General features: G+C 39.3%; 3 protein-coding genes across 6 annotated transcripts; 2 read left to right on the top strand and 1 right to left on the bottom strand.

Moving 5' to 3' along the window:
- Nucleotides 1-546: 546 nt before the first annotated feature.
- hormad1 (HORMA domain containing 1) lies at nucleotides 547-10,212 on the bottom strand. 4 transcript variants are annotated; one of them, XM_064351659.1, is made up of 17 exons: nucleotides 9,319-9,688; nucleotides 8,741-8,799; nucleotides 8,243-8,387; nucleotides 7,074-7,137; nucleotides 6,736-6,772; nucleotides 6,489-6,509; nucleotides 6,376-6,402; nucleotides 6,096-6,163; nucleotides 5,614-5,765; nucleotides 5,119-5,276; nucleotides 4,716-4,814; nucleotides 4,284-4,344; nucleotides 4,029-4,099; nucleotides 3,817-3,900; nucleotides 3,116-3,181; nucleotides 1,996-2,088; nucleotides 547-843 (listed from the first exon to the last, which is right to left on the bottom strand). In XM_064351659.1, exons 2-16 carry the CDS (start codon nucleotides 8,771-8,773, stop codon nucleotides 2,002-2,004), a joined length of 1,173 nt encoding a protein of 390 aa, XP_064207729.1. In that variant the 5' UTR covers nucleotides 8,774-8,799; nucleotides 9,319-9,688; the 3' UTR covers nucleotides 547-843; nucleotides 1,996-2,001. The 4 variants fall into 4 exon arrangements, with proteins under 4 accessions (XP_064207729.1, XP_064207745.1, XP_064207738.1 ...); XM_064351675.1 differs by lacking the exons at nucleotides 547-843; nucleotides 9,319-9,688 and adding an exon at nucleotides 10,080-10,212 and having other exon boundaries at nucleotides 1,690-2,088; XM_064351668.1 differs by lacking the exons at nucleotides 547-843; nucleotides 9,319-9,688 and adding an exon at nucleotides 9,760-9,950 and having other exon boundaries at nucleotides 1,690-2,088.
- ensab (endosulfine alpha b) lies at nucleotides 10,186-19,326 on the top strand. The gene is made up of 3 exons (XM_064351704.1): nucleotides 10,186-10,369; nucleotides 13,080-13,202; nucleotides 13,713-19,326. Exons 1-3 carry the CDS (start codon nucleotides 10,313-10,315, stop codon nucleotides 13,881-13,883), a joined length of 351 nt encoding a protein of 116 aa, XP_064207774.1. The 5' UTR covers nucleotides 10,186-10,312; the 3' UTR covers nucleotides 13,884-19,326.
- Nucleotides 19,220-23,593, top strand: mcl1b (MCL1 apoptosis regulator, BCL2 family member b). Its single transcript, XM_064351688.1, has 3 exons — nucleotides 19,220-19,906; nucleotides 21,778-22,028; nucleotides 22,523-23,593. Exons 1-3 carry the CDS (start codon nucleotides 19,417-19,419, stop codon nucleotides 22,637-22,639), a joined length of 858 nt encoding a protein of 285 aa, XP_064207758.1. The 5' UTR covers nucleotides 19,220-19,416; the 3' UTR covers nucleotides 22,640-23,593.
- Nucleotides 23,594-25,536: the final 1,943 nt, after the last annotated feature.

A 25,536-nucleotide genomic window follows, 5' to 3' on the forward strand; every position in this document is an offset into this window, starting at 1 on the left:
TGCTTTCACTTCCAACCTCCTCCATGGAACTGTCTGCATCGTGGACTCATGGTACTGTAAATTATTCCCCTCTAATCGCACAGCCAAACACTTTATAAAGGAGGGGGGGGGCATTTGAATCCTCTGTTAAAATGCACAGGACTGTTCAAGCCAACGCCAGAGGCAGGAACTGATGGAGCACAATACCACAAACATCGATATCAAGAAAGAGTTTTTCCCTTGCATGCAGCTTTGTCCCTCAGAGAAAATCTTTTGACTAATAGCTACTTTCTGTTTCCAGTTTGGAAAAGCACTGGCAGACAATGCTGAAAACTGAAAACTTAAAATCCAAGACTCCATGGCTGTACAGTGCAAAAGTGTTCAAAACTAATATGTCTTGAAATATCAGATTTGTTCTCCATTATACTCAGCGGTAATCCATGGATTGAGGTTTAAAAACGGCCCAGAATTTGTGGAAATGATCACTGCTTCCTTCCGGGCAAATATGTTAACACATCCTCAAGCATGGAAGTCACTTTCACTGTTCCCTCACATTGATGCAGAAAATTCATTCCGAGACTTTCTCCTTTAATGCAGTACAGAACACAATACAAGAAATACTAATGAAGGAATGCTAAAATGCTAAATGCTATCTTTACCATTTTTTTTTGCTCTCTGTCTGACAGAGAAGCTATTGTAAAAAGAACAAAGCAACCTCACAGCAGAAAGCTAGCTTCATATGACACAACACAAGATAAGGGACTTTGAAACAGAGGTGTCAGCCCATCTCATCCTCCTTGTAACAGGCCATAGCTCTTCATCTATCCTGGGCCCTTCCTGCTTCCTGCTTGCTGGAAATCCTCACTGAGGACAGATGAAATGCAATAAGTTCGCCTTTAATTCTTCACACAGCAGGCCATGCTATGTCAGATTCACCTAAGCTTTTTGTCAATTCCATCCTGAAACTTTTATCTCCCACACCCGAAAAACCAATTGTGAATGTATTCCATGAAACGGTTCCTTATTCGGAGTTAGAGTACTTGTTCAGCTGTCCCTTTCACCCTCGCAGTGCAGGCCGTTTGTGTATGCATCACACCGCTTTCAAGAAGAATTGATTGGCAGTGGATTAAGACAGTGTATTGATAACCTCCCTAATGCCTGGGAAAAAGCATCAAACCAACAGGCTGGCCTAGCACCATCATCCAGGGCCAGGAGGCCAAAGTGATGTGAAGATTCGATCACACTTGGCATTCTCATTGAAGTTTTGGGTTCAATTGAACTTCAAATCCCTGTCTCCACAAACATAACACAGTTCAATCTATTTTGAAAGTTCTTTCCAAAACAAGTACTGTTTTGCAGTTAATTACTTTAGCGAGGCTTTTCTTTTCTTTCAGTTTCTCCTACATTTCTCATTGCTGGACTAAACCGGCTAAATCCCTAATATGGAGAGAACAGAAGGAGAAAGACTTGTATGGACAATCTAGGACCTCTATGATCAGCTGACATGTAAAGTATGGATTAAGTGAGTAAGAGGTTATATAAATGAAAAACACATACCGCTACTTCACTGGGGGTTAGGGATTACTCACCACTGCAGAATATATATTTTATACTTCAGTAATTTGAATCAATTTGAAGAAACCCTCATTTCAAAGATACTAAATGAATAGGTAGGAAATCATAAACGAATTAATAAAAATCATGACTCCATTCGCCACAGGCAGTTCAATATGCCCAAGGGTTTCAATTTCTCTTTTTTAAATGGCAAAAATAACAGGGCAATAACATTACAGTACAAAAACAGATTCATACATGCAGTTCAGTCATAACTATGTATAAATTGCCAGCCCATTACCACTGACTTAAACTTTATGAGGCTTGACCAATGTAATTTTTCCTCCAGTCAAAAACATAAAATGTGTGGAACAATGTGTTTGGCAGTTGTGACAACTCAAGCAGAAATAACAGTACAATATGCTTCTTTGTCAACCATAAACTTCCAGAAATTTCACTTGCTGTTTTTCAGTACTGCTCCTTTGGCTCACTGAACTTGCGTCTCTTTGGGATAGAGTCTTGACCTTGACTGCTGGGGAATGCAAATTGGGACATCTGCAGATTTTAAGAAGATTTTTAAAAATGAGCAGTTGATAACTTTGGTGGAAATCATAAGCTTTTGATCAGAGGGTTGAATATCCTTTGAACTGACAATGCATAACTATTGAACAACCAAATACTGTATACCTATAACTTTCAAAGTCAGCACTTCCAGGAAAAGTGACAGATTGCGTTTCTGATCTTGTGGACATGTTGATTCAGTTAAGTACAAACAGAACTATCTTCACTCTGGCCCACAACCAGACTGACTACAAAGTACGAAGCCTCTTATTTTTTATCCACATGGGGGAGACAATGTTCTCAACCAGTCTCCTGCCCTGTGCTGCAATGTATCATTTCTCTTACTGCAACATTAAGAACATTATTTATAGCTTATACAAAAAATAAAACCAAAAAAGAAAACTACTTGTGACTACTAGTGTGACTACTTTCAACTACTAACACAGTATACCTTGGGGAAAAAACAATTAATTCATACATGAATGCAAGTCATTGTGTTTTAAATGACTTGGATTACATTGCAATTACAAAGCTAAGTTAAAGCCTGCCAGTTTTAGCAACTCAAAGAGATAGGTAGTTATGATAATTTGTATATCAAACTTTGCTAACACTAACTAGCTTCGTGGAGCTAGTAAACAACAAGCTACACTCAGACTGCACATCAGAACAGTGCAACTCCAAAACCATAATTATTCCTTTCCCTTCCTTGCTATTCTTGAGGTGGTTCCACAGGTCACAAAGACACACATGTAATTCAGCTTTACTGTTTTATTGCCCAGAAACAGAAGTTAATTAAGTAAAAACTCAAGCCCATATGATTGCCTGTGCAGACATGTACGTGAGTTCAGGCACAAAAAACTGTTCCTGCCAATTCTGTAAACAGTGTGGAAAGCAATGCTGTTGGTATATGATGGTATCAGATATTGGCCCAACCCTAGTCACATGTGAATGAACCAGCCATAATGAGTCACGCTGGTCGTTTCTGTACATCTAGATTCTTAACCAGGTTATTAATATTTACCTTTTTATTCATCTGAGGAATGGATTTATTCTTGATGGTGTTGCACACCGTTGTGTCCTTTCTCTCCTATATTCACAATGGAACATGATATACAGCATACAAACAAATGGATAGTCTGTTATATAACCAAAAATATTCTGATCCCACACTGTATACACATTCAAAATCTTTAAAAAGCTTTACTTTCACAATATAAATGTAATATTTTAAATATCACAAATGGAATGCGTGCATTTTAGTATCAGATAATGTGAGCCATCTGGTTCATTTGTGCTCTATCTGTTGTGTGCAAGTCACTCAGCACATGAGTCAGAACCCGTTGGTGCAAACAGACACATCACATGTTATGTGCTTTAGGGCAAATCATGATAAAGTCGACTCTCTCATCACCCAAAGTCGACTCCAGCTCTCATAAACCCAAAATGGCAAAGGTCCAGGGTAAGGCTGCATGGGTTAAAATAATTGCTATCATCTAGCCCATCTATAAAATCTAAAATAACTTGTATGGCTGTAGCCCCAGTTTTTGAAGAACTGTGCTTATCCCCCATTGAAAATAATTAGATGCCTGGCAAATTTATGTAAAGTTATGCTGTTTGAAAAGGACCTCAGGTAAGTGACTTATTCAAGTCTGTACGTGATGCTACCTTGCTAAAATATATAATAAAATAGAGAAGACAGTGCAGGCCTATCTGTGACATTACCACTGTGGGCGCAATGACACGGCCACTTCTGGTCCTCTTCAAGGTCTCCCCTACGTCTGAGGGCTTCTTCACCAGACTGTCAATCTGAAACACAAGTCACTCTTACTCACCTACGGCCTCTGATTCAAGATAGTCTCTGCCGTAGAACCTGTTCAACTGTGTTAACACTCAGCGACTGAGACATCCACACTGAGTCATCAGTGAGCACTCACCTGAGAGAGGTGTGAACTGTCCAGTTTCTCCTCACACGTCTTCACATCTTCCTGGCTGCTCACCTGCACTTCTGTATTACAAGAAAAGAAACATACTAGAAAATGAATAGATGAATGAAAAGCCATCAATGTTTCAGCATACATTTTAATTACAAGTGATAAAATATGGTCCCTCATTGAGTAGTTGACAAATAATTTGTTAATGTTAATCATTCACACATTTTTTGCCCTGCTACAGTACACAAAGATCCTTACCTGACACGTCAGCTTGATTGTGATTACAATCCTTCCTGTCTTTCAACACTGGTATACGACACTGACAACAAAAATAAAACATCTTAAGTTTTCAGGATTAAAATGAATCTGTTTATCTGCTAGTTCAAAGATTTGGTGTTGTGGGGTTAGCCTCACTGATCAAAAGAAAAGTACTTATCCTGCAGTTAGAAATCTGTGTCATCTGCACATGCTCAGTTCGCTACTCTTTATGGCCTTGTTTTAAAAGCTAAATGCAGCATCATTCTTAGCAATAATGCCCTTTCTAATACAATTATAATATATATTAATCAGCATACAGTTCATGAACAGAGCAAAGAGACATCCTGCAATGGGAAACAGCTTACCCTTACACACATAGCATACTGGGCTTATATTGTGTGTGCCTGTGATCATGTCTTGCGAATGGCTTACCTGTTTGATGGGCTGACTGTTGCTCATGGACGCCTGTTCTGCTTCCTCCATCTCCAGGGCTCCTTGTTCTGCCTTACACACAGGCTCAGCGTCACAAACCTATCCGGAAAAAGAAAGAGGCGCAGCAAAAACAGCATCACTACCACCAGAGCACCCCACCATTCTGTATTTGTTCAACAAATCTTCATCAGGCCCAACAAACATTCTAAAACAACAGTCACACTGATAATTGAGAATAAGCATCCTGCTCAAAAGGATGTCAAATAAAAATTATAGTTTCTTTTATGATCGCAGCTATCACTCAAGCTGCCCAAATACATTTGGGAAACAGAGCATATAAGATGTATTAAAACGTAGGGAGTATAAGCTGATCTGAGTACACAGTTGAGCGACACATGCACACCTGTTCCAGCCTCTCCTTCTCTGTAGTCACATCCACCCTCAGGGTGTGAAAGGGGGTGACCACCTCCCCCATGGTCAGGTTCACAGGCTCTCTCTCAAACATCATGCTGTCGCTGTCTCCCTCCTTGAAGCCAGGAGGCTCGTACTCCTGAGGTGTAACTGAAGGAGAAACTCAGTGTGACAAAACCATCACAGTGCCTCCAAGTGATCCTCCATGAGATCTACAACAGCAGCCATTATGATACTCCTGTGTCCACCCAGAACAAGCGGACCAATGTCAAAGTGACACCTACTTGTAAAAATAAAATAATCATAATACTAACACAAGTAATTATAAATCATACATGAACTACTGTTCGTACGGGACCTCGGATGGGACAGTAATATTTGACAGGGACCAGAAGCGTTATACAAAAAACAGTAGCAAGAGCCTGATGCTAAAATGGAGTCTTTTAGGCAACCCAGGTCATAATAAATCCAGCTGTGTCAGCTGTACCTTCGTCGTAGTAGGAAAGCTTCATGTTGAGACAAACGCTGTCAGGCAGGGGCCCCAGGTTCTGCATCAGCATGTAGAGCTTGCGCACCAGGAGGACGCTGGCCTTCTTCACGTTGCTACAGGCCATCTTTGCCACTTTCTTGTTGTTGCGGCTGGAACAATAAGCCAGCATTACACAAAATATTCTGATCATTCACCGCGTACCCAGACTTATGCTTTGATTAAAAGAAGCATTAGCGAAGCTGTATAATGTGTATATGTGTTTGGATGACAGTACACAAATAAAAAATGATACCACACTTTCTGGTGTATAGGGTTAGCTTATGCCAAGAAACTACTGGATGAAGACTTTAACAATGGAAATGAGTGAATTAAATCTTAAATTACCGAAAACCTAAACCAAGATTTACACCGAAACAGAAGAAAATAGAAAAGGAACAAATGAACAGCAACATTTATGTTTTAAATTAATCAAACCCTACCTTTCAAATTCCATTTGAGGTCCCGTATCAGTGTATTGGATTTTGAACTGGTAGCATTCTGTAACTTTCTGTAAATAAATTAGTAAAAGTTCATTCAACAGTCACACAACCACAGAATTTTTACAAACACAAAACTAGATCCTTGTACAGGAAAAAAAGGCCGTTAAAAAATAAAATAACCAATACATCATCATGTTTTTTTTTTTCTTTAATATAAAAACATGTTTACTGGTCTGCAGGAATGTATTTGTTTTTCAAGCAGCTGAATAAATTAAATTACCTGGGGATGTTCAGGATCTGTGTAAATCTACAAAACACAAAAGCATACATATTTCAACAAGCAATAAGGAAAATGATTAAACTGTGATATTTAAGGTAAATGGGTATACTTACAGACAGAACAACCAGTCGCAGCTAGAGGAAAGATCGCGGATTTATATCAGTTTTATGGTTTAAACATTTCCTAACATAACAGACTATATTCATAAATTCTTGTTCATTCCAGAGAACATGTTATCATTTTACCACTGGTCTAGTAAAGATATGGGCTGAAAGTAGAACTCCTAGAACTAACTCCTGTAGCATAGTCGGCACTTGGGAGATTGTGTAATATACTGCAAGACATTTAGCAATGACTTACATATTTTTTCTGAAGAGCATCAAAGCATCCATGCATCCTGTGAAGACAAATCATACCACTTTAAAAAGGCAAACATTCCTATTACACATCAACCAAATATACATTCTACACATACAGTAGCACTGTCACAGGCATCTCCCTGTCTACCTCCTTGTTTGAATCAGTTATTGTAAAATTGTATCATTTACCCCAAAAGTCTGCATAGTCCCTCATATATGTATCTTCATCTGTATTTTCCTTTACTAATACAAAAAAAGATGAAAAAAAAAACCAAAAAAAATATTTGTGGCCAATTTTAAAACCAATCTCCTGCTGTTGATTGGTCCAGAGCCACTTACCACTGGACAATCTGACTGGCTCCAGGGCAGCTCCGCTGTTCTCTCAGTATCATCACCTTCTGCTCTGTAAAGCAGAAAAAGCAGACCAGAGTAACTCTGTGAAGCACACTACAAACAGCACCAACATTTCATTAACAGCAGTGCAATATCATAGAAATCCATCACTGTGCCCTTTGTGATGGTGAACATCTGCATTTAAGTGAAAACTATAAGTAGAATAATTCATTTACAGAATTAATTGATGAATTAATCAATTAATTAAAATTCCCAACCAATGAAAACATCCTCTCCACCTTCTAGATACATATTCCATTGTAATCACATGGCCTGGGATAATGTTTAACGTGCTATCACATTCTTTGCACTAGTGTCCTCTCTTGTTATCAGCATATCATGAATAGCCTAATTCGCATGTATGGTTTTGAAAACTAAGACAACCCGTAGCATAGTTTTCATGGATAATCTTGTCCAACCCACATATAGGCCATCTTTATAACTGCTACTCTGCATCTTTCTAGGCAGCAGCACAATGTTAATGGGGCAGTTCATCCAAAAATAAAGCTACATTTCCACTTCCGCTATCTATCCATCCAAATAGTTATGCTGAGTTTTCTACATACCCGATGTAGTTCACTCTGATATAATGGACCGCAACGGGGCCAACATTTGAGTTGCTCAAAGCACCAAAAATTTACATTAAAAAAACTCAATAGCAATGGCTCTTTCCAAATATTGCCTTACCCTTACTCTATTCTTCCCCAACACACATACTGACCTAATCTACCATCAGGGCAAAACAAAATAATAATAATTTGAGATAAAATGACAAAACAATCCTGTGTGTGAAGCATTGCTGCATATCAAATGCACTGGTATCCTTTAAAACCTTGAATCGCCAATGTTTTTTAGTTTAATAAATTAACAGAAGGCTCATACTAACAATTACTCACTATCAGTGTTTCCTGGCTCTGTGACTAATAAAGTTTATTCACAGCTCCACTTAACCAAAAATGTTCTATGTAATGCAATGTAATAAAACTTTTTTCTCATGTCTTTTGGGAGATACAAGGATTTTTTTTAAATGATGGCACATACACATTACCAGCAGTACACAGCAAGGTTGCTGTTATATGCTTTATATGTTATATGCTTAATATCATGTGCTTTACCTTCCACGTATTTGCTCCCATACGCCTTTTCTGGGAACAGACCCCTAAGATACGTGATGCAGGAGACAGCTATAGCCAGAAGTTTCTTCACCACAATCAAGGACTGCTGTTCTGTGGTAACTTCATTTGGCAGCAAATTTGTGCCCTGAACATAAGGGAGTGATTACAGATTGAGGAGCAAAAGGGAAGTTTTCTCAGTTTGAGTTATCTCTAATGTCGAACTTCAATAAAAAAAACTGGAAGGTATAGAACCAATGTATCACGTATAGTAACATTGCAGCAAGCTATCTGCCACTAAATTAGTTGTGTTAATAAGCCAGTTGAACTTGTATTAAGCATGCATTGTTTAAAATAAGAAAGTAGCTATCTACTTTGCTCATTTGCAGACAAAAAAAAACACATTTTATTACGATATTAAATTCCAAAGCAGGCCTAGATTTCATGAAGAAAATGGGAGTCACACAACAAACAACTGTTCGTTGAATTGTGGGAATTTACCTGCGATTGTCTCAACTGTTGCTCACAAGCCATGGAAACAACTTCAGTTCAGCTCATTCCTGTCATACCACATACATATGATTAACAACCAACTACAATCATAATCTTAGAAAATTAAATTTGGCTAAACAGATAACTAGGCTATATTTTATGATGATAAAGGGTTGTGCAGGGAGTTAGCCTATTCGTAGGCAACACAATTGGTGGCTAACGTTATATTGTTTCTTGAAGCCAAGGTGACTATGCGGCCTACTTTTTGTCTAGCTTTACCGCATGTTACACAGGTAGCGAAGAGGGTAAAAACTCAATGATTAATCATAGGTGCAAATGTATGGCAGTTAGCTTTCCAGACCATACCAACAGGTTGTACTAGTACCACTGTAGACCAGCTAGCTAGCTATTGCTTATCATATCAGATTCTACATTTACATTAGCTAACATTTATTGGCCTAAGCATCAACTCATCTGCCTTGCTGGGATTGTTTTTCAAAGGTTAACTAACAGTTAGACTACCTAAACCTATAACTACATAAATCAGTGTAACTACATCCATGTTAATAAAAATCCATTATACTTACAATCTACGTGAATAAATCTATTAACTGCTAACTGATTTTGCGTCTCATATTGTCGTCCGAGAGACAACTGTCCACGCGCTTCCCGCCTCATCGGTTTTTTTTCTTTTTTCTAGCGTTAGCCACAAATAACCAATCGTCAGCCCTGAACCACACATTAAAATGGACCTGTCGGGATTTCGTAGAACTAGAACGGTTCAAAATATATAGACTAGGTAATTTCAACAATCGTAAACACCCCTGCTTTAAATATCTAAATGAATATGTTCCGTGTTTTAATTAAGCCCCTGGTAAACGTAGTAACAATGGCAGAACTATTAAATAGCAAGTATCACCACAGGCGCATATCTCTGCATAATATTGCGCTCTAACTGGCTCAGGCATGCTAGCCTATATGACACAGTTGAACAAATCATGGACGAGCGCTGACGGCCGTCTGATCACCTGATTCTTCTTCGTTTACGGTTAATTAATCAACATATTTGCTGTATCAATATTATTTGAAAAAGCAGTTCGGGCCAACTGTCTTTATAAAGGGGGGAGTGATTTTGCAGTATCCTACTATCACCAAATAAGATCAAGCCCACTGTGGACCTCATTGTTGGAAATTAAAAAATAAACAAAGCCAAGTTTTTAAAGTAAGAAAGCATCACCACCCTCCTGTACGTCTAAATATTGACCTACTACGAAATATGTCGAACCAATTCACGCCTACTTACTGCATTACCATTGGTTAAGTCCATATCAATCATAGCAGGTTTTACCTTTGATAATTCATTGGATATTTTAATGTTCTTCGCAGGTATTTGCCTTGTCGATTGGTTACTGTAAATGTCTTTCAAAGCTGGCTATCCCACTCTATGATGTCACTTTAGACGCTCGCCATTTTGAAGATTGTCGAACAGGGTTAGGGACTGGTGTTAGAGGGCTAGCTAAATATCTGCAGCGCCCCTTGTTTAACAATCTTAAGGAGCGTGACAGTCTAATACAGCTAACCATGTCGTCAGACAAACAGGAGACAGACGCACAGGTGGAGTCTGGCGAGGAAAAACAGGTGGGTTTATTTAAGCGTTATGCTGCCAGTGACAAGGTTGCTATGGGGAGCTAGGCGTTCTCATGTGCCTGAGCTCATGTAAGTGACTAAACGTTACAAATAAATTTCTTCGCCGATTGCTGGCACCACGCGTACCTTCTAAATCACAAGGTAGGTAGCGTTACTGTAATCACCCAGCTAAATTATCTAGCTGGAAATGCGAATTTACTGTTGCCCACCATCAGAACGGAGTGTTCGTGCCTTATTTTCACTCTGCCTAAACAAGGAATACCACTCTTGTTCAAGCTTAGCCGTTTCATTGGCCAAGGAGTCATGCGGTCAAATATTTATTTGGATTTCATTGGTCTGCTGTTGTTAGGCTGCAAAATTGTCTTCCGGTTGTGTATTAGGATAAGAAGTGCGTCAGTGTCTGCTAGTTTTTGACAAACTGTACTTTACAAGTAAACAGTCAACACAGATCAGTTTGAAAACGCCTGGTTTACAGTTGCATCTGCTGAAATTTCACTGCTTTTACCCGCGCCAGATTCAAGTTCAGGCTGAACCATATTATAGAATGATCCTGATCTGTCACTGTTCCCGCAGTACTATAAATATTCCCCTGTGTGATGAATTTTAAAAAAAAGATGTAGTCTAGATGCCTTATTAGTCTGAGTTTTATAGTTATAGAGTAAAATCAGACACTTTCATGTTTCTGTGATTGTTTACAGAAGGGGTCTATTCTGGCAACGTGGGTAAGACAACCTGAATGCACGAGAAATGCATTCAGAAATCTTGCAGAACAAAACATATTTGTGGATTTTTCTGATGTTGGAGTTGAGTGTACTCTAGCCATTCAAAAATGAGTTAGATTGAAGTCAAATGAATTGCACTGTGCACACAAAAAATCACACTGCTGTCTCCACTCACATTTTGTTTTAGGTAGCTAATATATTACAAGCCTTCAACAAAGGTGTTATGTGTTTTTATGCAAAACAAGGTGTGTACCATTGACTTCCTATCTGTCTGAATGATCATTTGTCTTTATGTTGTACTTTATATTGTGTGCTATTTCTTTATATCAATGAATGCTATGCATGCCTGTGAGTTTGGTCCTTGTCTGCGATTTGAGAGCTTAAATGCTGGGTGGTGTACATATTATGTTTGGTCTTTGATGTGTTCCTCTATGAGATGCACAGACCTTTTAAAATTGACTACAAATACCCTCCCTCTGCCTTTTTTGGGCGTTTGCCTCTTATGGCTGAAGCGATTGTGATAGAGATGTGCATTGGAAAACTGTGACCCACTTGATTGCCTTGGGCCTAACCACTTTATCCTGGATCCCAAACCCTTCTCCAGGCGCAGGGGAATGGGAACACACCTTAAACACCCTATTCCTGATCCTGGCTGATTTGTTAATGAGATCCACCTCTGTTAGTCTCGTACAGAATGTTCTTCAATGTTTCCCTTTGAACCTGTTTTTCTACTTGTTCAGTACATTAACTTTTCATTCATTTGATTTAGGCCTACTGCTGATCTCCCTTTCCTGGAAGCAATATATGAAAATGCACTCCATGCTTACAGAAATGTCTGCCATCAGATCTGGTCTCATGTTAAAGCTAAATTAATGTGCATGAGATATGTAGGTTTTCCAGACACAGCACATTTCAGATGTGAATCTCTTTTAGTTCTAGAGACATTATGGGGATGCTGATGGTGACAGTCATTGAAGTCTCATAATGTATTAATTCAGAATGTCCCTTGGATGTCGCCTTTGTTAAAATATACTGCTGCTTCACCACAATCCATGTGAAATGATAGTATATTCCTATGCACAGTGTGTGTGTGTGTGTGTGTGTGTGTGTGTGTGCATGAGCTATACAAAATGTAGATTAAAAGTAGACCAATACATTAGGATTTAGCATTTTTGTACTCTGATCTATAAGGAAATAACTGTCTATCATCAAAGACAACAAGACTTTGTGGTCCTAACCAAAGAAACAAAAGATTCCATGGCACTTTTAAACTTTCAAAGGTCCCGGAAGAATCTCCAAACACCATTATGCAAGAATTACATTGCAAAATTATTGAAATTCTGTGGAATAATTCCCGTAGTTTCAATTGCAGGGTAGAAACTGTCATGGTACATTTAGTATAAATGAAAGAAAAGAAACAAATGGTACAGTATATGGACTATATTTTTTATGCTGGTGTGTTTGTATTAGCACAGATGTGCTGAAAAATGTGAAATGTTTTGCATGGTGAGTAAATAATGTTGTGATTTATTAGCTTGCTGCAGCCAAAACCTTTAGCAAAATCAAATGCATTAAACTTAATTTAATTAAACGGAAGATGCTTTTCATGTGTATGCATTGGGGGTTGTAAAAGACAAGGCATTCCTAAGCCCCCAGTTCAATCAAAGAAAACCTGTGTTCCAAAACAGACTGAAAGGCTAGCTAGACCTGCAGTCATCCATATCACTGTGTTGAAAATGGGAGAAGGTTGCATTCGATGGAAAGGGCAAAATCTGCCAGTGATTAATGTGTTTCAAACTAATAACCAATAACATCTTGCCATGTTATTCTATCGCAGGATTACACAAGCTTGGGTGTTTAGGATATGTGGAGTCATGCAGTGCTGAGAAATCGCTGTATCGGTGTCCCAAAGAAAAAATAAAACACAAGTTGTTATTGTAATAAATAGCCTTGATACAGGATTATTTCTCTTTCGACAGGACTCTCAGGAGAAGAGTCTGAATCCAGTGAAAGCAGAGGAGGCCAAGCTGAAAGCCAAGTACCCCAACCTGGGGCAGAAGCCAGGCGGCTCTGACTTCTTGATGAAAAGGCTACAAAAAGGGGTGAGTGGAGTCTCCTTACTGGTGTATGAATATGTGATGGCAACTGTGCAGTGTCCAGTCTTGCCCAAGTAGTGTGTGAGATCCTGTACCCAGGGTTTGTGTTTCCGGAGTAACGGCAATGTTGCTGAGCCTGCTGCACTTTCGGTTGGATGAGGCATATTAGACCATTTGATGGATTTTGAAGGTATCCTTTATCTGAAATGTATCAATACTTTCTGCCTACACGACACAAAAAGGTGACTTTTCCTAAAGTTTCCACCTGAAGTTTCTTTTTTATTTTATTTTTTAAACTACTGGTGGCCTAATACTATTGGCATGCACTGTATACATGTATGCACCATTGAACTGTGATTCTCTTTGATGAACTGCTATTTTTCCAAGATTGAATGACTGCAAGAAGCCCATAATATGTTCAGAAACATCTGTAGGTTAATATTATATAGATGATCACCTCCAACCCTCCTTTGTGATTTTCCATTTATACTGTATGGCACTCTGTTTCCTACACAGCAAAAGTACTTTGATTCAGGTGACTACAACATGGCCAAAGCCAAGGTGAAGAACAAACAGCTGCCCACTGCCGGGCCGGACAAGAATCTGGTGACAGGAGACCATATTCCCACACCGCAGGACCTGCCTCAGAGGAAGTCATCCCTGGTTACCAGCAAGCTGGCGGGCTAGCTCCTCCCGCCTCCACCGTGCCCTCCATTCCCCCACCTCAACCTAACCCAGGCCCCCTACTAGGCTCCACATGCCATTACAATCCAGGAGAGGTGTAGATTCAGCTCTCCCTCTATTGCTCTCTGTCCAAACTCTTCGTTTACATCCTAGAATGCCCACATTTAGGGGATCTGAAGATCTGCAGTACATGAATACAAAGTCATTGTATTTAGTTTGTCTGTACATCTGTGTCAATGAGAGCACAAATTTGAAAACATACATAGGAATCCTGCATATGATGCATTAGTGCAAACCAGGTCTTGTGAAAGCTTTGGTTGTGTAGTCACGCATAAAACTAGGAATGAAAGGGAAGGCAAATGGTGGCAGTGGATAAAGTGATGATGTCACCTCAGCCATGTATGTTGTGGCATGGATACACAACTGCTGATTAGGTTGCCACAGAAAAATCTCCATTTGTGTTGAGTCACTAAAGTTCACAATTACTTGCTTTATTTGTAAGCAGCTTCATTCGCAAGGTCATAGTTGGTAGGTTTTTACTAAAGTGAGGGATGGTGAATAGCATGCACCTGCGTGGAGCCTAGTTATCCCCTCAGTCCCAATACAGACACTCTATCCCCTCTGCCTCCACAACCTGCCCCACCCGATACCCCTGCCCTTCTCCCTTATTCACTGCACAGAAAAGCAACAAAAAAGCTAAATGTATTTTGTTGTATAATATTGAGGCTGGGACAAGCGGCATCATTTCTACTTTTGCTTTACTCTTACCTGTACAACCTCCTGTACTATTCTATGGGGCCTAAACATTTTGTTCATTTTCTTTGGAAACCAGTCAAGGTGGCTATTGTCTGTCAGTGCATGTGCCACGCCAATGGAAGCTCAAGAATCCCAAAAGAGAGAAACACAGGAAAAAAAAACAACCGATGGTTAGTTTTCAGGCTGTGCGATTTCCATTTATTGGCTTCCCACTTCTGGAGTAGGATTTTGTAACAGCCTTGTGAGTTATTGCTTATTAGTTTTGTAACTGGTTTGGCTGAAGAAATGGCTGTTTTGTCTACTGGGGAGAAAACATATGAAATTGTAGTTCTGTTTAATGGAAAATCAAAAACACTTCATGAAAGAGTCAGGTTCCTTTTCTGGGTCTTTTCACAAAGAGGAAACAATATATATGAACTAAAAATTGTATGACATTTCCCCTAGATATTGAAAGGTGTTTGTTGTACTTTTCAGTCAGCCATCAGTAATATTATTTATCTGCCCTTTTTAAAACAAGCCTTAATGATTGGTAGGAAATTCATTGCCAGTCTCACCGCACTGTGTATTCAAGTATATATTTTTATACAATGTTCGGAAATGGGGCATGAACTCATTGTCATAATAACACCCGGTGTATTGCTACTGTAAGGGCATATTTTGGCTTATCAATTAGCCAGCTATGGGATACTGAGCACAACAAAGCATCTTATGTCCACATTTGTTGGATGTTTACTGAAGTGTTTTGTACCAGAAGCTTGTTGAAAAAGGCTAAATAAGGTAGTATTGTGTTGTCAAATGTCCCACTGAGATATGGGCTACTTATTTAATTTGTTTCTTATGGTCCCCACTCATGTACTAGTCCAGTAGTCTTTACAGTAACTGCAGTTGTATTGGTAAATGTAACTAATAGCAATTCCTCACTTGTAATTGGTCTATGTGTAGAGTGGAAAGGGACGGAATTGTGTAATAAGCCCTGGTATTGACAATTAGAGCATGTATCCTGTGTGCTTAGCCTGAGTGTGCATCTGCTTAAGAAAGAAATAGGTTAATGCAAGCCCTTATCTGCTGGCTGTAAGCATTATCTGCTCAGCTCTCACCCATTACCCTTTACATATAATCCTATAATCAACCACTTCTCTTCTGGGAGAGGAGGAGAGGTGGAGAGGCAGGTGGTAGCAGAGAGGAGGGATTCTTCCCTGTTTCTAGTACAGGTGTAGAATGGTTCATTGGGCGGCATAAATGGGTATGGGGAAAAGTCTGATGCATAGGAGAAGTTTGGTATAAGCACTGTGAGGCTGTGAATGAATTGTGCTCGTTTTAGTTTGAGTTTGAAAGGATATGATGTCTGCTGTGAATATGTCAGGCCACAGTTTGTTGTTTCAATAAGATTAGAAAAGTACATTAGAAACTTTGAGTGACAGAGGTGTATGAGGTGTACAGTGCCTATAAAATCATTACAGGGTCTAGACTGCAGTGCAGGCTGGATGGGCAACTGTCCAACCCCCTTCAAGAACTGCTACAGCAGTGGATTTGATTTCCTATTCAAGTTAGGACATCAGGACGTCCTAAGATGTGGTGAGATAGTGGAACCCCTGTGGTCATCAGGGTTTAATTCCTCAGGGCTGGTTTACAGGCTAAAGCAGGAAAGTAATGAATGGTGCAGGCAAACTGCTGTAAGAGGTTACATCATCATTCTTGTGATTATGCAGTTAAGCCAGAATAGATTTAGGTAATAGTATCTGGATGAGCTGTGCTTTCTGACCAAACCTGGTGTTCTAGCCTGGAATTACTTACTTTGTGCACATGTTTGTACATGTACAGCTACATTCACTACAGAGGAAAAGGACTACAGTAGTTGCTTGTTCTTGTTCTTCCTTGAGCCAATTTAAGTGTGTTCCCTCAATGCCATAGATGTATCTGGAATCATGAAAATAAAAAAGGGAATAGTAGGGAATCTTTGGGAAAAATATTAAAGCTTGAGCCTGTACAGTTTGTCCAAAGATAGACCATTATATCATGCTGTCAGTTTGTGAAATAATATTTTCAAAGAAGTCAAGGATTTCAAGTAAATTATTGAGTCTTGCCTGATTGTTTACTTATATTGGTCCTCCCAGTACTTTAAGTGCTCAAATGCCAATAAGGGATTGATATGATGGGAACTTAGCCATGCCAAAGGTCAGGAGTTAAAAGGAGGATTTGCATTGAGTATGCATTTGTGCCTGTGCTTGAGCGTGAGAGTGCTTATTTTTCTTTGTGTGTGACTTTTTTTTTCCACTTAAAAACATTTCATTTTGTAAATTGTCATGAGATGATGTTCACATCCCAGTCAGGTTGTAAATAGACTTTACTATTGTTTCTTCTATAATACCTGTATCCATGCTTTCTCTTCTCCATTGTTTCTTTTTTTAAAAAGAACATGGATCTTATACTCCCCAGGCCTTTTTGTTTGGTGGGGGGGAATTATTTTCCTCAGTGTAAATTTGTTTTGTTTTTACACTACTTCTACTGCACCCGTCTTCTGTGTAGTATAAAGCTGCCGGCCAGATGTTAGGAAGACGTTATATGTACAATATAAATAAGTGTAAATGCTGCTGATTAAAGAAATGACACAATTGTCTTCATCTGGGTGTCCCCTTAGAGAAAGAGAAAGAATATGTCCAAGAGTCCTGAATCTGACCACCTGCAGAATCAAGGATTTATGGCAATCAGTCACTGGCTTTAAGATGTGGGTCTTACCATTGCTGTGTATGCATGTGAGGTGGAAGGCAATGACTTAACATGAGGTGTGCCAACAGCCTCTGGTATTTACTAAGGGGGCTTCCTTTAAGATATGGCCCCCTTCATTATCATACAGATAAAATGACTAACCTCTTGGATCTTCAGGGAAGAGGTCACCATAGTGTATAAATGTTGATTTGGAACCATTGAAAACCGCCTGTTGGGGGAGCTCTGGAGATGGTTTTAAGGCTGTTGTGTTGCTGCAGTGGCAGAAAGAATTGGGGCTATCCAGAACCACTGAAAAGCATATGTCGTTAGAATTTCTGGGGTGTCGACAAATTAGTCAAATATTTTTTTATTCATTAAAAAACAATGATAACCTGAGTCTGATCTTTCAGGTTGTAACTTTGCTGTTTCGATATGAATCGAGGATCGTAATAAATCATATAGCATAATCTATAAAGTAACTGGTGCTTCAAAGGCTCTGATTACAGACTTAACATTTAATGTTTCCTGACCTCATAATTTGTGTGAATATATCTGCTTCTGTTTAATGCAGTGGTGATATATTTGGAACCACAAGAAAATGTGTCACAAGACTGTTGTATTTGTGTAATCAGAGGGCCATGAAACTTCAGAGACAGTAGTGAAATGGGCTCACCATACCTGCTTTGAGAATGTTGTGTATTGGGGGGCTGAACCTCTGTGAATATTACACTGCAATGAGCAAGAAAGGGTACACTAAACCACTAAAACCACTATTCCTGTAGGTTCCTGGCTAACATGTATGAAACAATGTTAAACAAGTAATGATACCTTCATAACAACAGGCTCTTTCTCCACCAAAATGTTTTGTTCAGTGGCTACATTCTGATGCAGAATGTTTTTTTCTCTAAATTCATAATGGAGCAACAGTTGCCTAATATCAAACCTTGGCTCAATGTGCACTTTGGGATTCTGGGAGCGCCTTTGTTTCCCAGCAGTGACGTTTACATGCTCAATAATGCTTGTGACAAAAATGGGTTTCGTTTTACAAATCTAAATTTACAACGAATGTTTCAATAGTGTGGGAGCATTGCTGAGATTTTTGTCAGTATTTGAAAATAAAATTTTACATTAATTTTGAGTGTGTTTTGTGGATTTATTCAATATAACCATATATTGTCATTTGAAATGATGTTTTTCTGGTGTTTTTGTGTTGATCAACACTGCAGCAACATATAACATGACAGCAAATAAGCTGTTTTTAAAAGCTGTTGGTTGTTTACAAGTACTTCCTAGCTTAGACGTCAAAAAATGACCGGAGTGTAACAATGCTAAAGATATGAATTAATTTTAAGGTCCTTTCACTTGTATACAAAGCTTAAAATGGTATAGAACTTTTTTTATATTTCAGATTTTATGTCACTTTATGTCCCACCAAGAGCACTTAGATTCAAGTGGTGAGGCAGCTTTTATTCATTTTGCTCACAAATTGTGGAAAACCCTACCTACATTAATCAGAGAAGCTGTCTATTTTATTGATGAAGGGTCTACACAAATATTATTTGTTACTTGGTCAGCTTCTGCTAGCCGCTAGAGGGAAGCAGAACTGACTGACATACGCACTTGACAACTTTCATCTAATGCATTCTTTTCTTCAATGTATGCACTTATTTATGAATCTGATCGTTTTTTTGTTGTTTTTTGTTTTTAAATTAGCTTATTCACGTGTAATCACAAAGAAACGTGTTCTACGTTGATCATTGATACCTGTCACTTTATTTGTTTTAATGAGTGGGCATGAGCAACAGCTAAGCTCCCTCCTCCTTGCTACGTAATAGATACGTAGACCATATATATGTTGCCTTCCTAGTTACTTCCGCTGCATTGTCGCGAGGGGAATGTAGCTAGTATGTAATTTTAACCAGCCAGCCCTATGGCTAGCTAAATGGTAAAAAAAAAAAAAAAACCTATGTCCAGAAGGAATGACCATTTATGCTAGTCCATCAAATTAAATTGTTTGTTTTACTTTTGTTGAATAGGGCAAATAAATAGCGTCTAAATATCAGTTTTTTCCACAATGAAGCGCGTTTCTGCTAATGTTCTTGGTAGAACTTATTATCCACATATTCAAAATGGAGTCGACAACGTATTTTTTTACTGCCTCAATTCAGCAACTGGGGCCGGCGATACCTACGCCAACGAAAATACTAAGCTAAATTCTGAGGATGAGATAGATATGGACGAAGATGACGGTTGCTCTCGTAGCTCCGCGGATCCAGGGAAAAATGCTGTGAAACCATTTGTATTTGATACCCGGTTCTCGTCGAGCACAAACGCGGACGGTTCTTTACCTTCTTCCCCCGATACACCGTCGGCCTGTGGGAAAATGCCTGAATTCCCCGCCAGTCCCAACGGAAAATTTGAAAAGGAAACGCTGGAAATCATCGAAATGTTTTATCGGACGCACACAGGAGACTCCCGGTCAGCTAAAACCAACACCAAGGTTTTGTCAACAATGAAACGAGTAGTGGATCATTTAATCGAAAAACACCAGTTCGCCTACAACGGTAAATACCAATTCTAGTTTGCTGGCAATCTATCCTGGAAACGTGAGCTAGTAGCTAGCTTCTGTTAGACATTTTGTGTCGTATCACTGAAATGTAATGACTAGTTTTCTTGTTACAATGAACACAAATTTAAACTCATAGCTGGCAATGATAGTATTATATCGACGTTGACTACCCTTGAATATTTATTTGTGATCATCTCTGTTCACTAGCTAGCTAGTTTATATAGCTATTATTTGATTAGGAATGACAAAGATGTTTAGTTCCCCTGGCTAGCTAGGTCTAGTTCCTTGTGTAGTTAAGTTGGCTAGACTAGCGAAGTTAACTTTCCACTAGACGAATGGCTTATACTAGGTAAGGTCACAAAATAAGGGCGGAAGATTTATTTTGCTAACGGATTTGGAAATTGTACAGTAACTACTCTCGCACCCTTTAATTTGTTAGGCTAGCTAGGTCATTTTATCCAAGTAACGATAGTTTCATTTCCTGTTAAATGGACCTTTTCCTGTGGCTAGCTACGTTAGCTGGTTTCGCTTTGCTGATTCCAGCAAATCCTACTGACGCCCAGATAAGACGTTTTCCTACTCTTCAGTTTTTGATTGTCCCTCTCAGTCGTATATTATCCGTTTTTATTTATTTTTTTAAACAAACTAACGTGGTGTGCCGTGTGACCACTTGCAAATGTGTTCGAAAAGGTGCTGCATATATTCTGATGAGTAGTTATCCAGTGAAAAGTTTGGTTCTGATCGATATAAACCTGTGCGTTTATTTGTAAATGTCAAACTAACGGGACACCTGTAACTTATTCACTGCGTCTCTGTATGTAACGATATGTCCACCATGAACAACGTGACTTATTAAAATAACGAATCTCCGGAAATACGAATTAAGCCATTCTCTATGGATGCGTGTGCCGTAATTGGTGCAGTATCTGTGGCTTATATTCAAATACCTGTCAGATCTTACTCTCAAAGCCGCTCACAGCCGATTGGCTTCCTCCTAGATCCTTTCATAAACTGAATCACAAGGGTAAATGACAATGATTAATGTGTAACCTCATGACCAATTATAGTGAGACAGATGCTGCATGTGTCGAACATCTCTGCCAGTCAATTTGAAGGATACAATGTCGGTATGCAATAGGCTACTAGAAAGCTGCACATTTCAGGAAATGTATATCTCCCACCATCTGAAATGTGGTTTCTCTTGCTGTATTAGCTCACTTGAGTAAGTCCGTAGAAGTGTATTGAAAGGTGTGGTTTTAAACTGTTGAGATGTCTCTGGAAATCAGCTTTCACAGAAATGAGTCAAGTTCTGCTTAATTTGTTCCTTTATCCAGTCCTGCACTGACGAAAGTCCCTCTCTTTTAACTGCCTTGGTTTAATATGATTTTACGTTTTGAGAATAATAGCTATGTCATTGGCTATTCAAAGGGAACCCTAGGTGTGTCTGGTCTAACCAGTCCTGGTCTATTGATATCATTAGGGGAAACTTACTTTCGTAGTGACACAACACATTGATGTGGGTAGGGACTGGAGCTCACATTCTGTTCAGTGCCATTTCCTGGCAAACTAAAAGGGTCATACTGAAGTTGTGAGTTTTATCCAATCTGACCAAAGATCCTTCTTGACATAGTTGTGCATGGCAGTTGACTGAAGTGTTTCTGAGTTGTGCAAGCACACTCGCAAACCACTGTGTTGTGACCTCCCTGGTTCGCAAATTTAGCCAAATTTAGCATACCTCAAGTATGACTCATTTTGACTCACTGTTTGGGCAGGGATCAACTCATGGAGCCCTATTTAGATTTGTCTTCATGTGACATTGGGCCGTTTCAGTAAATCACATTAACCCCTTTTCCCTTTGACTCTCAGGTATGATCCTCAAGCTGAGTTTGGATCAGCAGGAGGACAGCATGAAATTCATCTCATGTATTGCTAAGAACATCTTCTCTGATGGGACCACCAACTGGGGGCGTATTGCCAGCCTGTTGGCATTTGGTGCTGTGGTGTGCGAGCACCTGAAAGATAGTGGGAGAGAGCACTGTGTGCCGGTGGTTAGCCAGGAAATCTCCTCTTTCCTCCTGTCTGATCAGCGGGATTGGCTGCTTAACAACAAAGCCTGGGTGAGTGTTTCAAAAAGTTTGAAGGATAAACATCCTATCATGGTGTACTGCAGCTTAAATTATGTTTGGAGACCATTGTAGGCCCAATGGCTAGCAATGGCCTTACCATTCATAAAATTTTCTGGATAGATGCAAGTACTACACACCTTTAAGTGACTAGAAACCTGAGCTCCTCTGTGGGACATGGTGTACCTTATTACTCCACCTGACATCTTATACCAAAGGTGTGCTTACATTACTCTGAGCCTGTAATTTCACCCCTTTGTGGACTGTGACAGTGGCATGTGAGGAAGCATTTCCATTCATGGTTCCTGTGGTCTGCTAGAATGGCACAGCAAAGTTCTGAAGGCTGCCGCATTATGTTGCAGCAGATTGATTCCTTAAACTTCCTCTTTTGGACAGAAATCCCAAATGTAGTATTCTTTGTGTTATCCTATTTCTGTATTATTTAAAAATGATTCTAATTGACCTTTTTTGCATTCTGTGCTCTTCAGGAGGGGTTTGTGGAGTTTTTTCACGTGGAAGACCCTGAATCTGTGGTGAGAAGTGCACTCATGGCTTTTGCGGGAGTGGCTGGGATAGGGGCAGGACTTGCATACTTGATCCGATGAATCTGTTGGACTATATAAGAATGGACAGATCGAACTTACGCTTTGAAGATAAACCTACAGTGATGGCTGCTCTCAATTTCCAACTTTTGAAACCGAATGAATGCAGGTTGGGTTTTCTTTTTTTCCCCTCCTTTCTCTTCCCCCCCCCATAGGTGGGGTTGGTTTGAGACATTGCCAAACTGATTTGTGACTGGACATTTGGCAATTCATCACCTGTTTGCACAACACATTCTGTGGCGTTTTTTGTTTTTTTCACCGTTATCCCCCAGCATATGTAGCTGAAAGTCATTTTTTAACTTTCAGAATGACTACATCATAAGTACATCCAGTATTGAACGGTGAACACTGACTCTACCTGCCTTTCTGCTATCAGAATGCCATCACTGTATGTCATTGAGGGTTTTAAATATTCATTATTTTTTTTAATTTAATGTATACCTGAAAATTTTATTTTTATATAAAATTTTATTTACAAACAATATGTAGGCTATTTGTTTTGGATTTTCATGGATTGCCCAAGATGTCCCTCTTTTACCCAACTTTGACCATGTCCATAGACATAGTTTTGACTTTTCCCTTGTGGTATATGCACAACAAACAATTGAGCTGTAATTCCATCCATTGTAGAAAATGGTCAGATTACCAAGAGTTAGTAAATTTCAGCTGTAAAAAGTCAGTCTGTCAGTCAGCTGTACTTAAATTCCACTAACAATGTAAAGCTGTTACCCATTTACTTTTTATTCCCCCCTTGCCCCCCTCAAAATATTGTAGGAAATGGTCTGAATTGTTACTGACCACTAATGTTCAAAAATGTCTCTCTGTAACACTTCCTGCTGCCAGTCAAAAAAATGAGGAAAAAAAAGTTTGTATGACTTGCATTCTGTTGAAGGCTTTGGCACTATAGGTTGGGTAAGTGTTTGTGTTGCACAACGCTGTAAATTCCATTCAAAACTATTGGCTTATCTCATTTAATCTCTCTGTCATCTGTAATTGCGTTACGGCGCACACAAAGGAGACTCTTCAGAAAAGGATAGGACACTCATTTAAAAATATTTATTTACTTACTCATTTAATTATTTATTTGCAACATGCTGTACTACAAATTAGCTGTCGCATACAAATAGGCCAGAGCATATGAGAATAGCCAAAAACTGCCCACCAGCTGGTGTGCCCCTGGTGAGTAGAGGGGCCGAAGCCAAAAGCCAGTCTGCTGCTTGATGCTGAAGACCGTTTGCAGGTGCTGCAAAGCTGTTCTGTTTTTACCCAACAGAGATGTTTGCAAAATACACACAAACACCCACTCACACTTGCTCCCACACTGTGGGAGTTATTTTCAGAGTGTCTGCAAATCGTCTATCTCTCCATCGCTGCTCTGCCGGCCCATGCAAAACAACTTGCAATAGATGCATGACAGCCTACTCTGGTTTCCTCTCTGCACCCTCACAGACTTTGCCTTTCATTTGCATTTTTTCTTTCCATTGGAGCAGTGCCAAATTTCTCGATTTACTTTCAAACCTAATGTAATTATTTGTATGTAAATTATGGAAATGTGTAACGTATGTGCGTACGTAATCGGATCAAAAATTATTTGCACCCTGCACAAATAACACCATCACTGAAATACATAGTAATTTCCCCATATGGGAACATTGTACTGCTAATTCAGTGGAATCAGCCAAAATTAAATGAGTTATTAGTTTCCATGACAAATTAAGTCTCACAATTATTGGCACCCCTATAATGAGTATTTTGTGCAGCCTCCCATGGCAAAGATAAGTGCAAAAAACCTTTTTCTAGTATATTTGCTTAGGTTGGATAACCTATTTGTAGTATCATCCATTCCTCCATGCAGAAGCTTTCAAAGTTGTTGTTTATCCTTAGGCTTACCCATATGGACTGTCCTCTTCAATTCAGGCCGCAGGTTTTCAGTGAGGTTTGTCCAGCGTGAGAGAGCCATTGCAAAATGTCAATTTTGATTTCACAAACATTTCTATGTTGATTTTGAGGTAAGTTTGGGAGTTTTGGCTGAATTGTCCCAGTACTTGGAATTCATTATGTCATTGATCTTAACAAAGGCCCCTGGATCACTGGCAGCAAAGCAGCCCCGGAACATCAATGATCCTCCAACAGATATTGCGGTAGGTATCGGGTGCTTTCCTTGTGTGTACCCCTCTTGATGCAAAACATCCCAATGGTTTACATGGCCAAAAAGTTGCGCTCTGAAGTCTCACCTGACCGTAGAAACCAGTCATGTCCTTACATTTTTGATTATTGCCTAACATTGTTTAGTGGTATGATTTAACAGTTTATGCATTTGTGCATGGTGATTGTTGACAAACGGATTTTACATCCGTGTCACCACTTTTATACCGTCGTAAATCAGAGTGATATATGTTCCCCTCATCGCCACACCAACACAGTAAATGCAACACATTTATGATTCAAAAAAAGTTTATTTAAAAAAAAAAAAAAAACTTCCGAACAGAGTTATGAAACCGGTTATCATTTTGGATTTGCATGTATTTGGCTCCATCTATCTTTATGCTAATAAAAGTTTCCCCCTTTGAGCCAATGAGCCCTGCAACTGTCAGTGTTATAGCTGGGCTCTTGGTTACTTCTGACACTTGCCATTCTCAATTTGGTAGGATGGCCTGAACTTGGTAGTGTCTGCACTGTGCCATTTGTTTTCCCACTCTGTGACTTGGCAGTACTCATAGGGAGGTTCAGAGCCTTGCCAATCATTGTATAAGCTCGAGTTCTTTGCCTCCTTTAGTTCCATAAGTTCCGCAGGCAGTTTTTTTGTCTTCATGACAGTGTGACTGGTCTGCCATTTCAGTTCAGACCTCACAAAGATATTTATTTTTCCATTATTTTCATGTATTTATTATCAACATAGG

Source organism: Anguilla rostrata, chromosome 1 (assembly GCF_018555375.3).
Source record: "Anguilla rostrata isolate EN2019 chromosome 1, ASM1855537v3, whole genome shotgun sequence".
Lineage (NCBI taxonomy): Eukaryota > Metazoa > Chordata > Actinopteri > Anguilliformes > Anguillidae > Anguilla > Anguilla rostrata.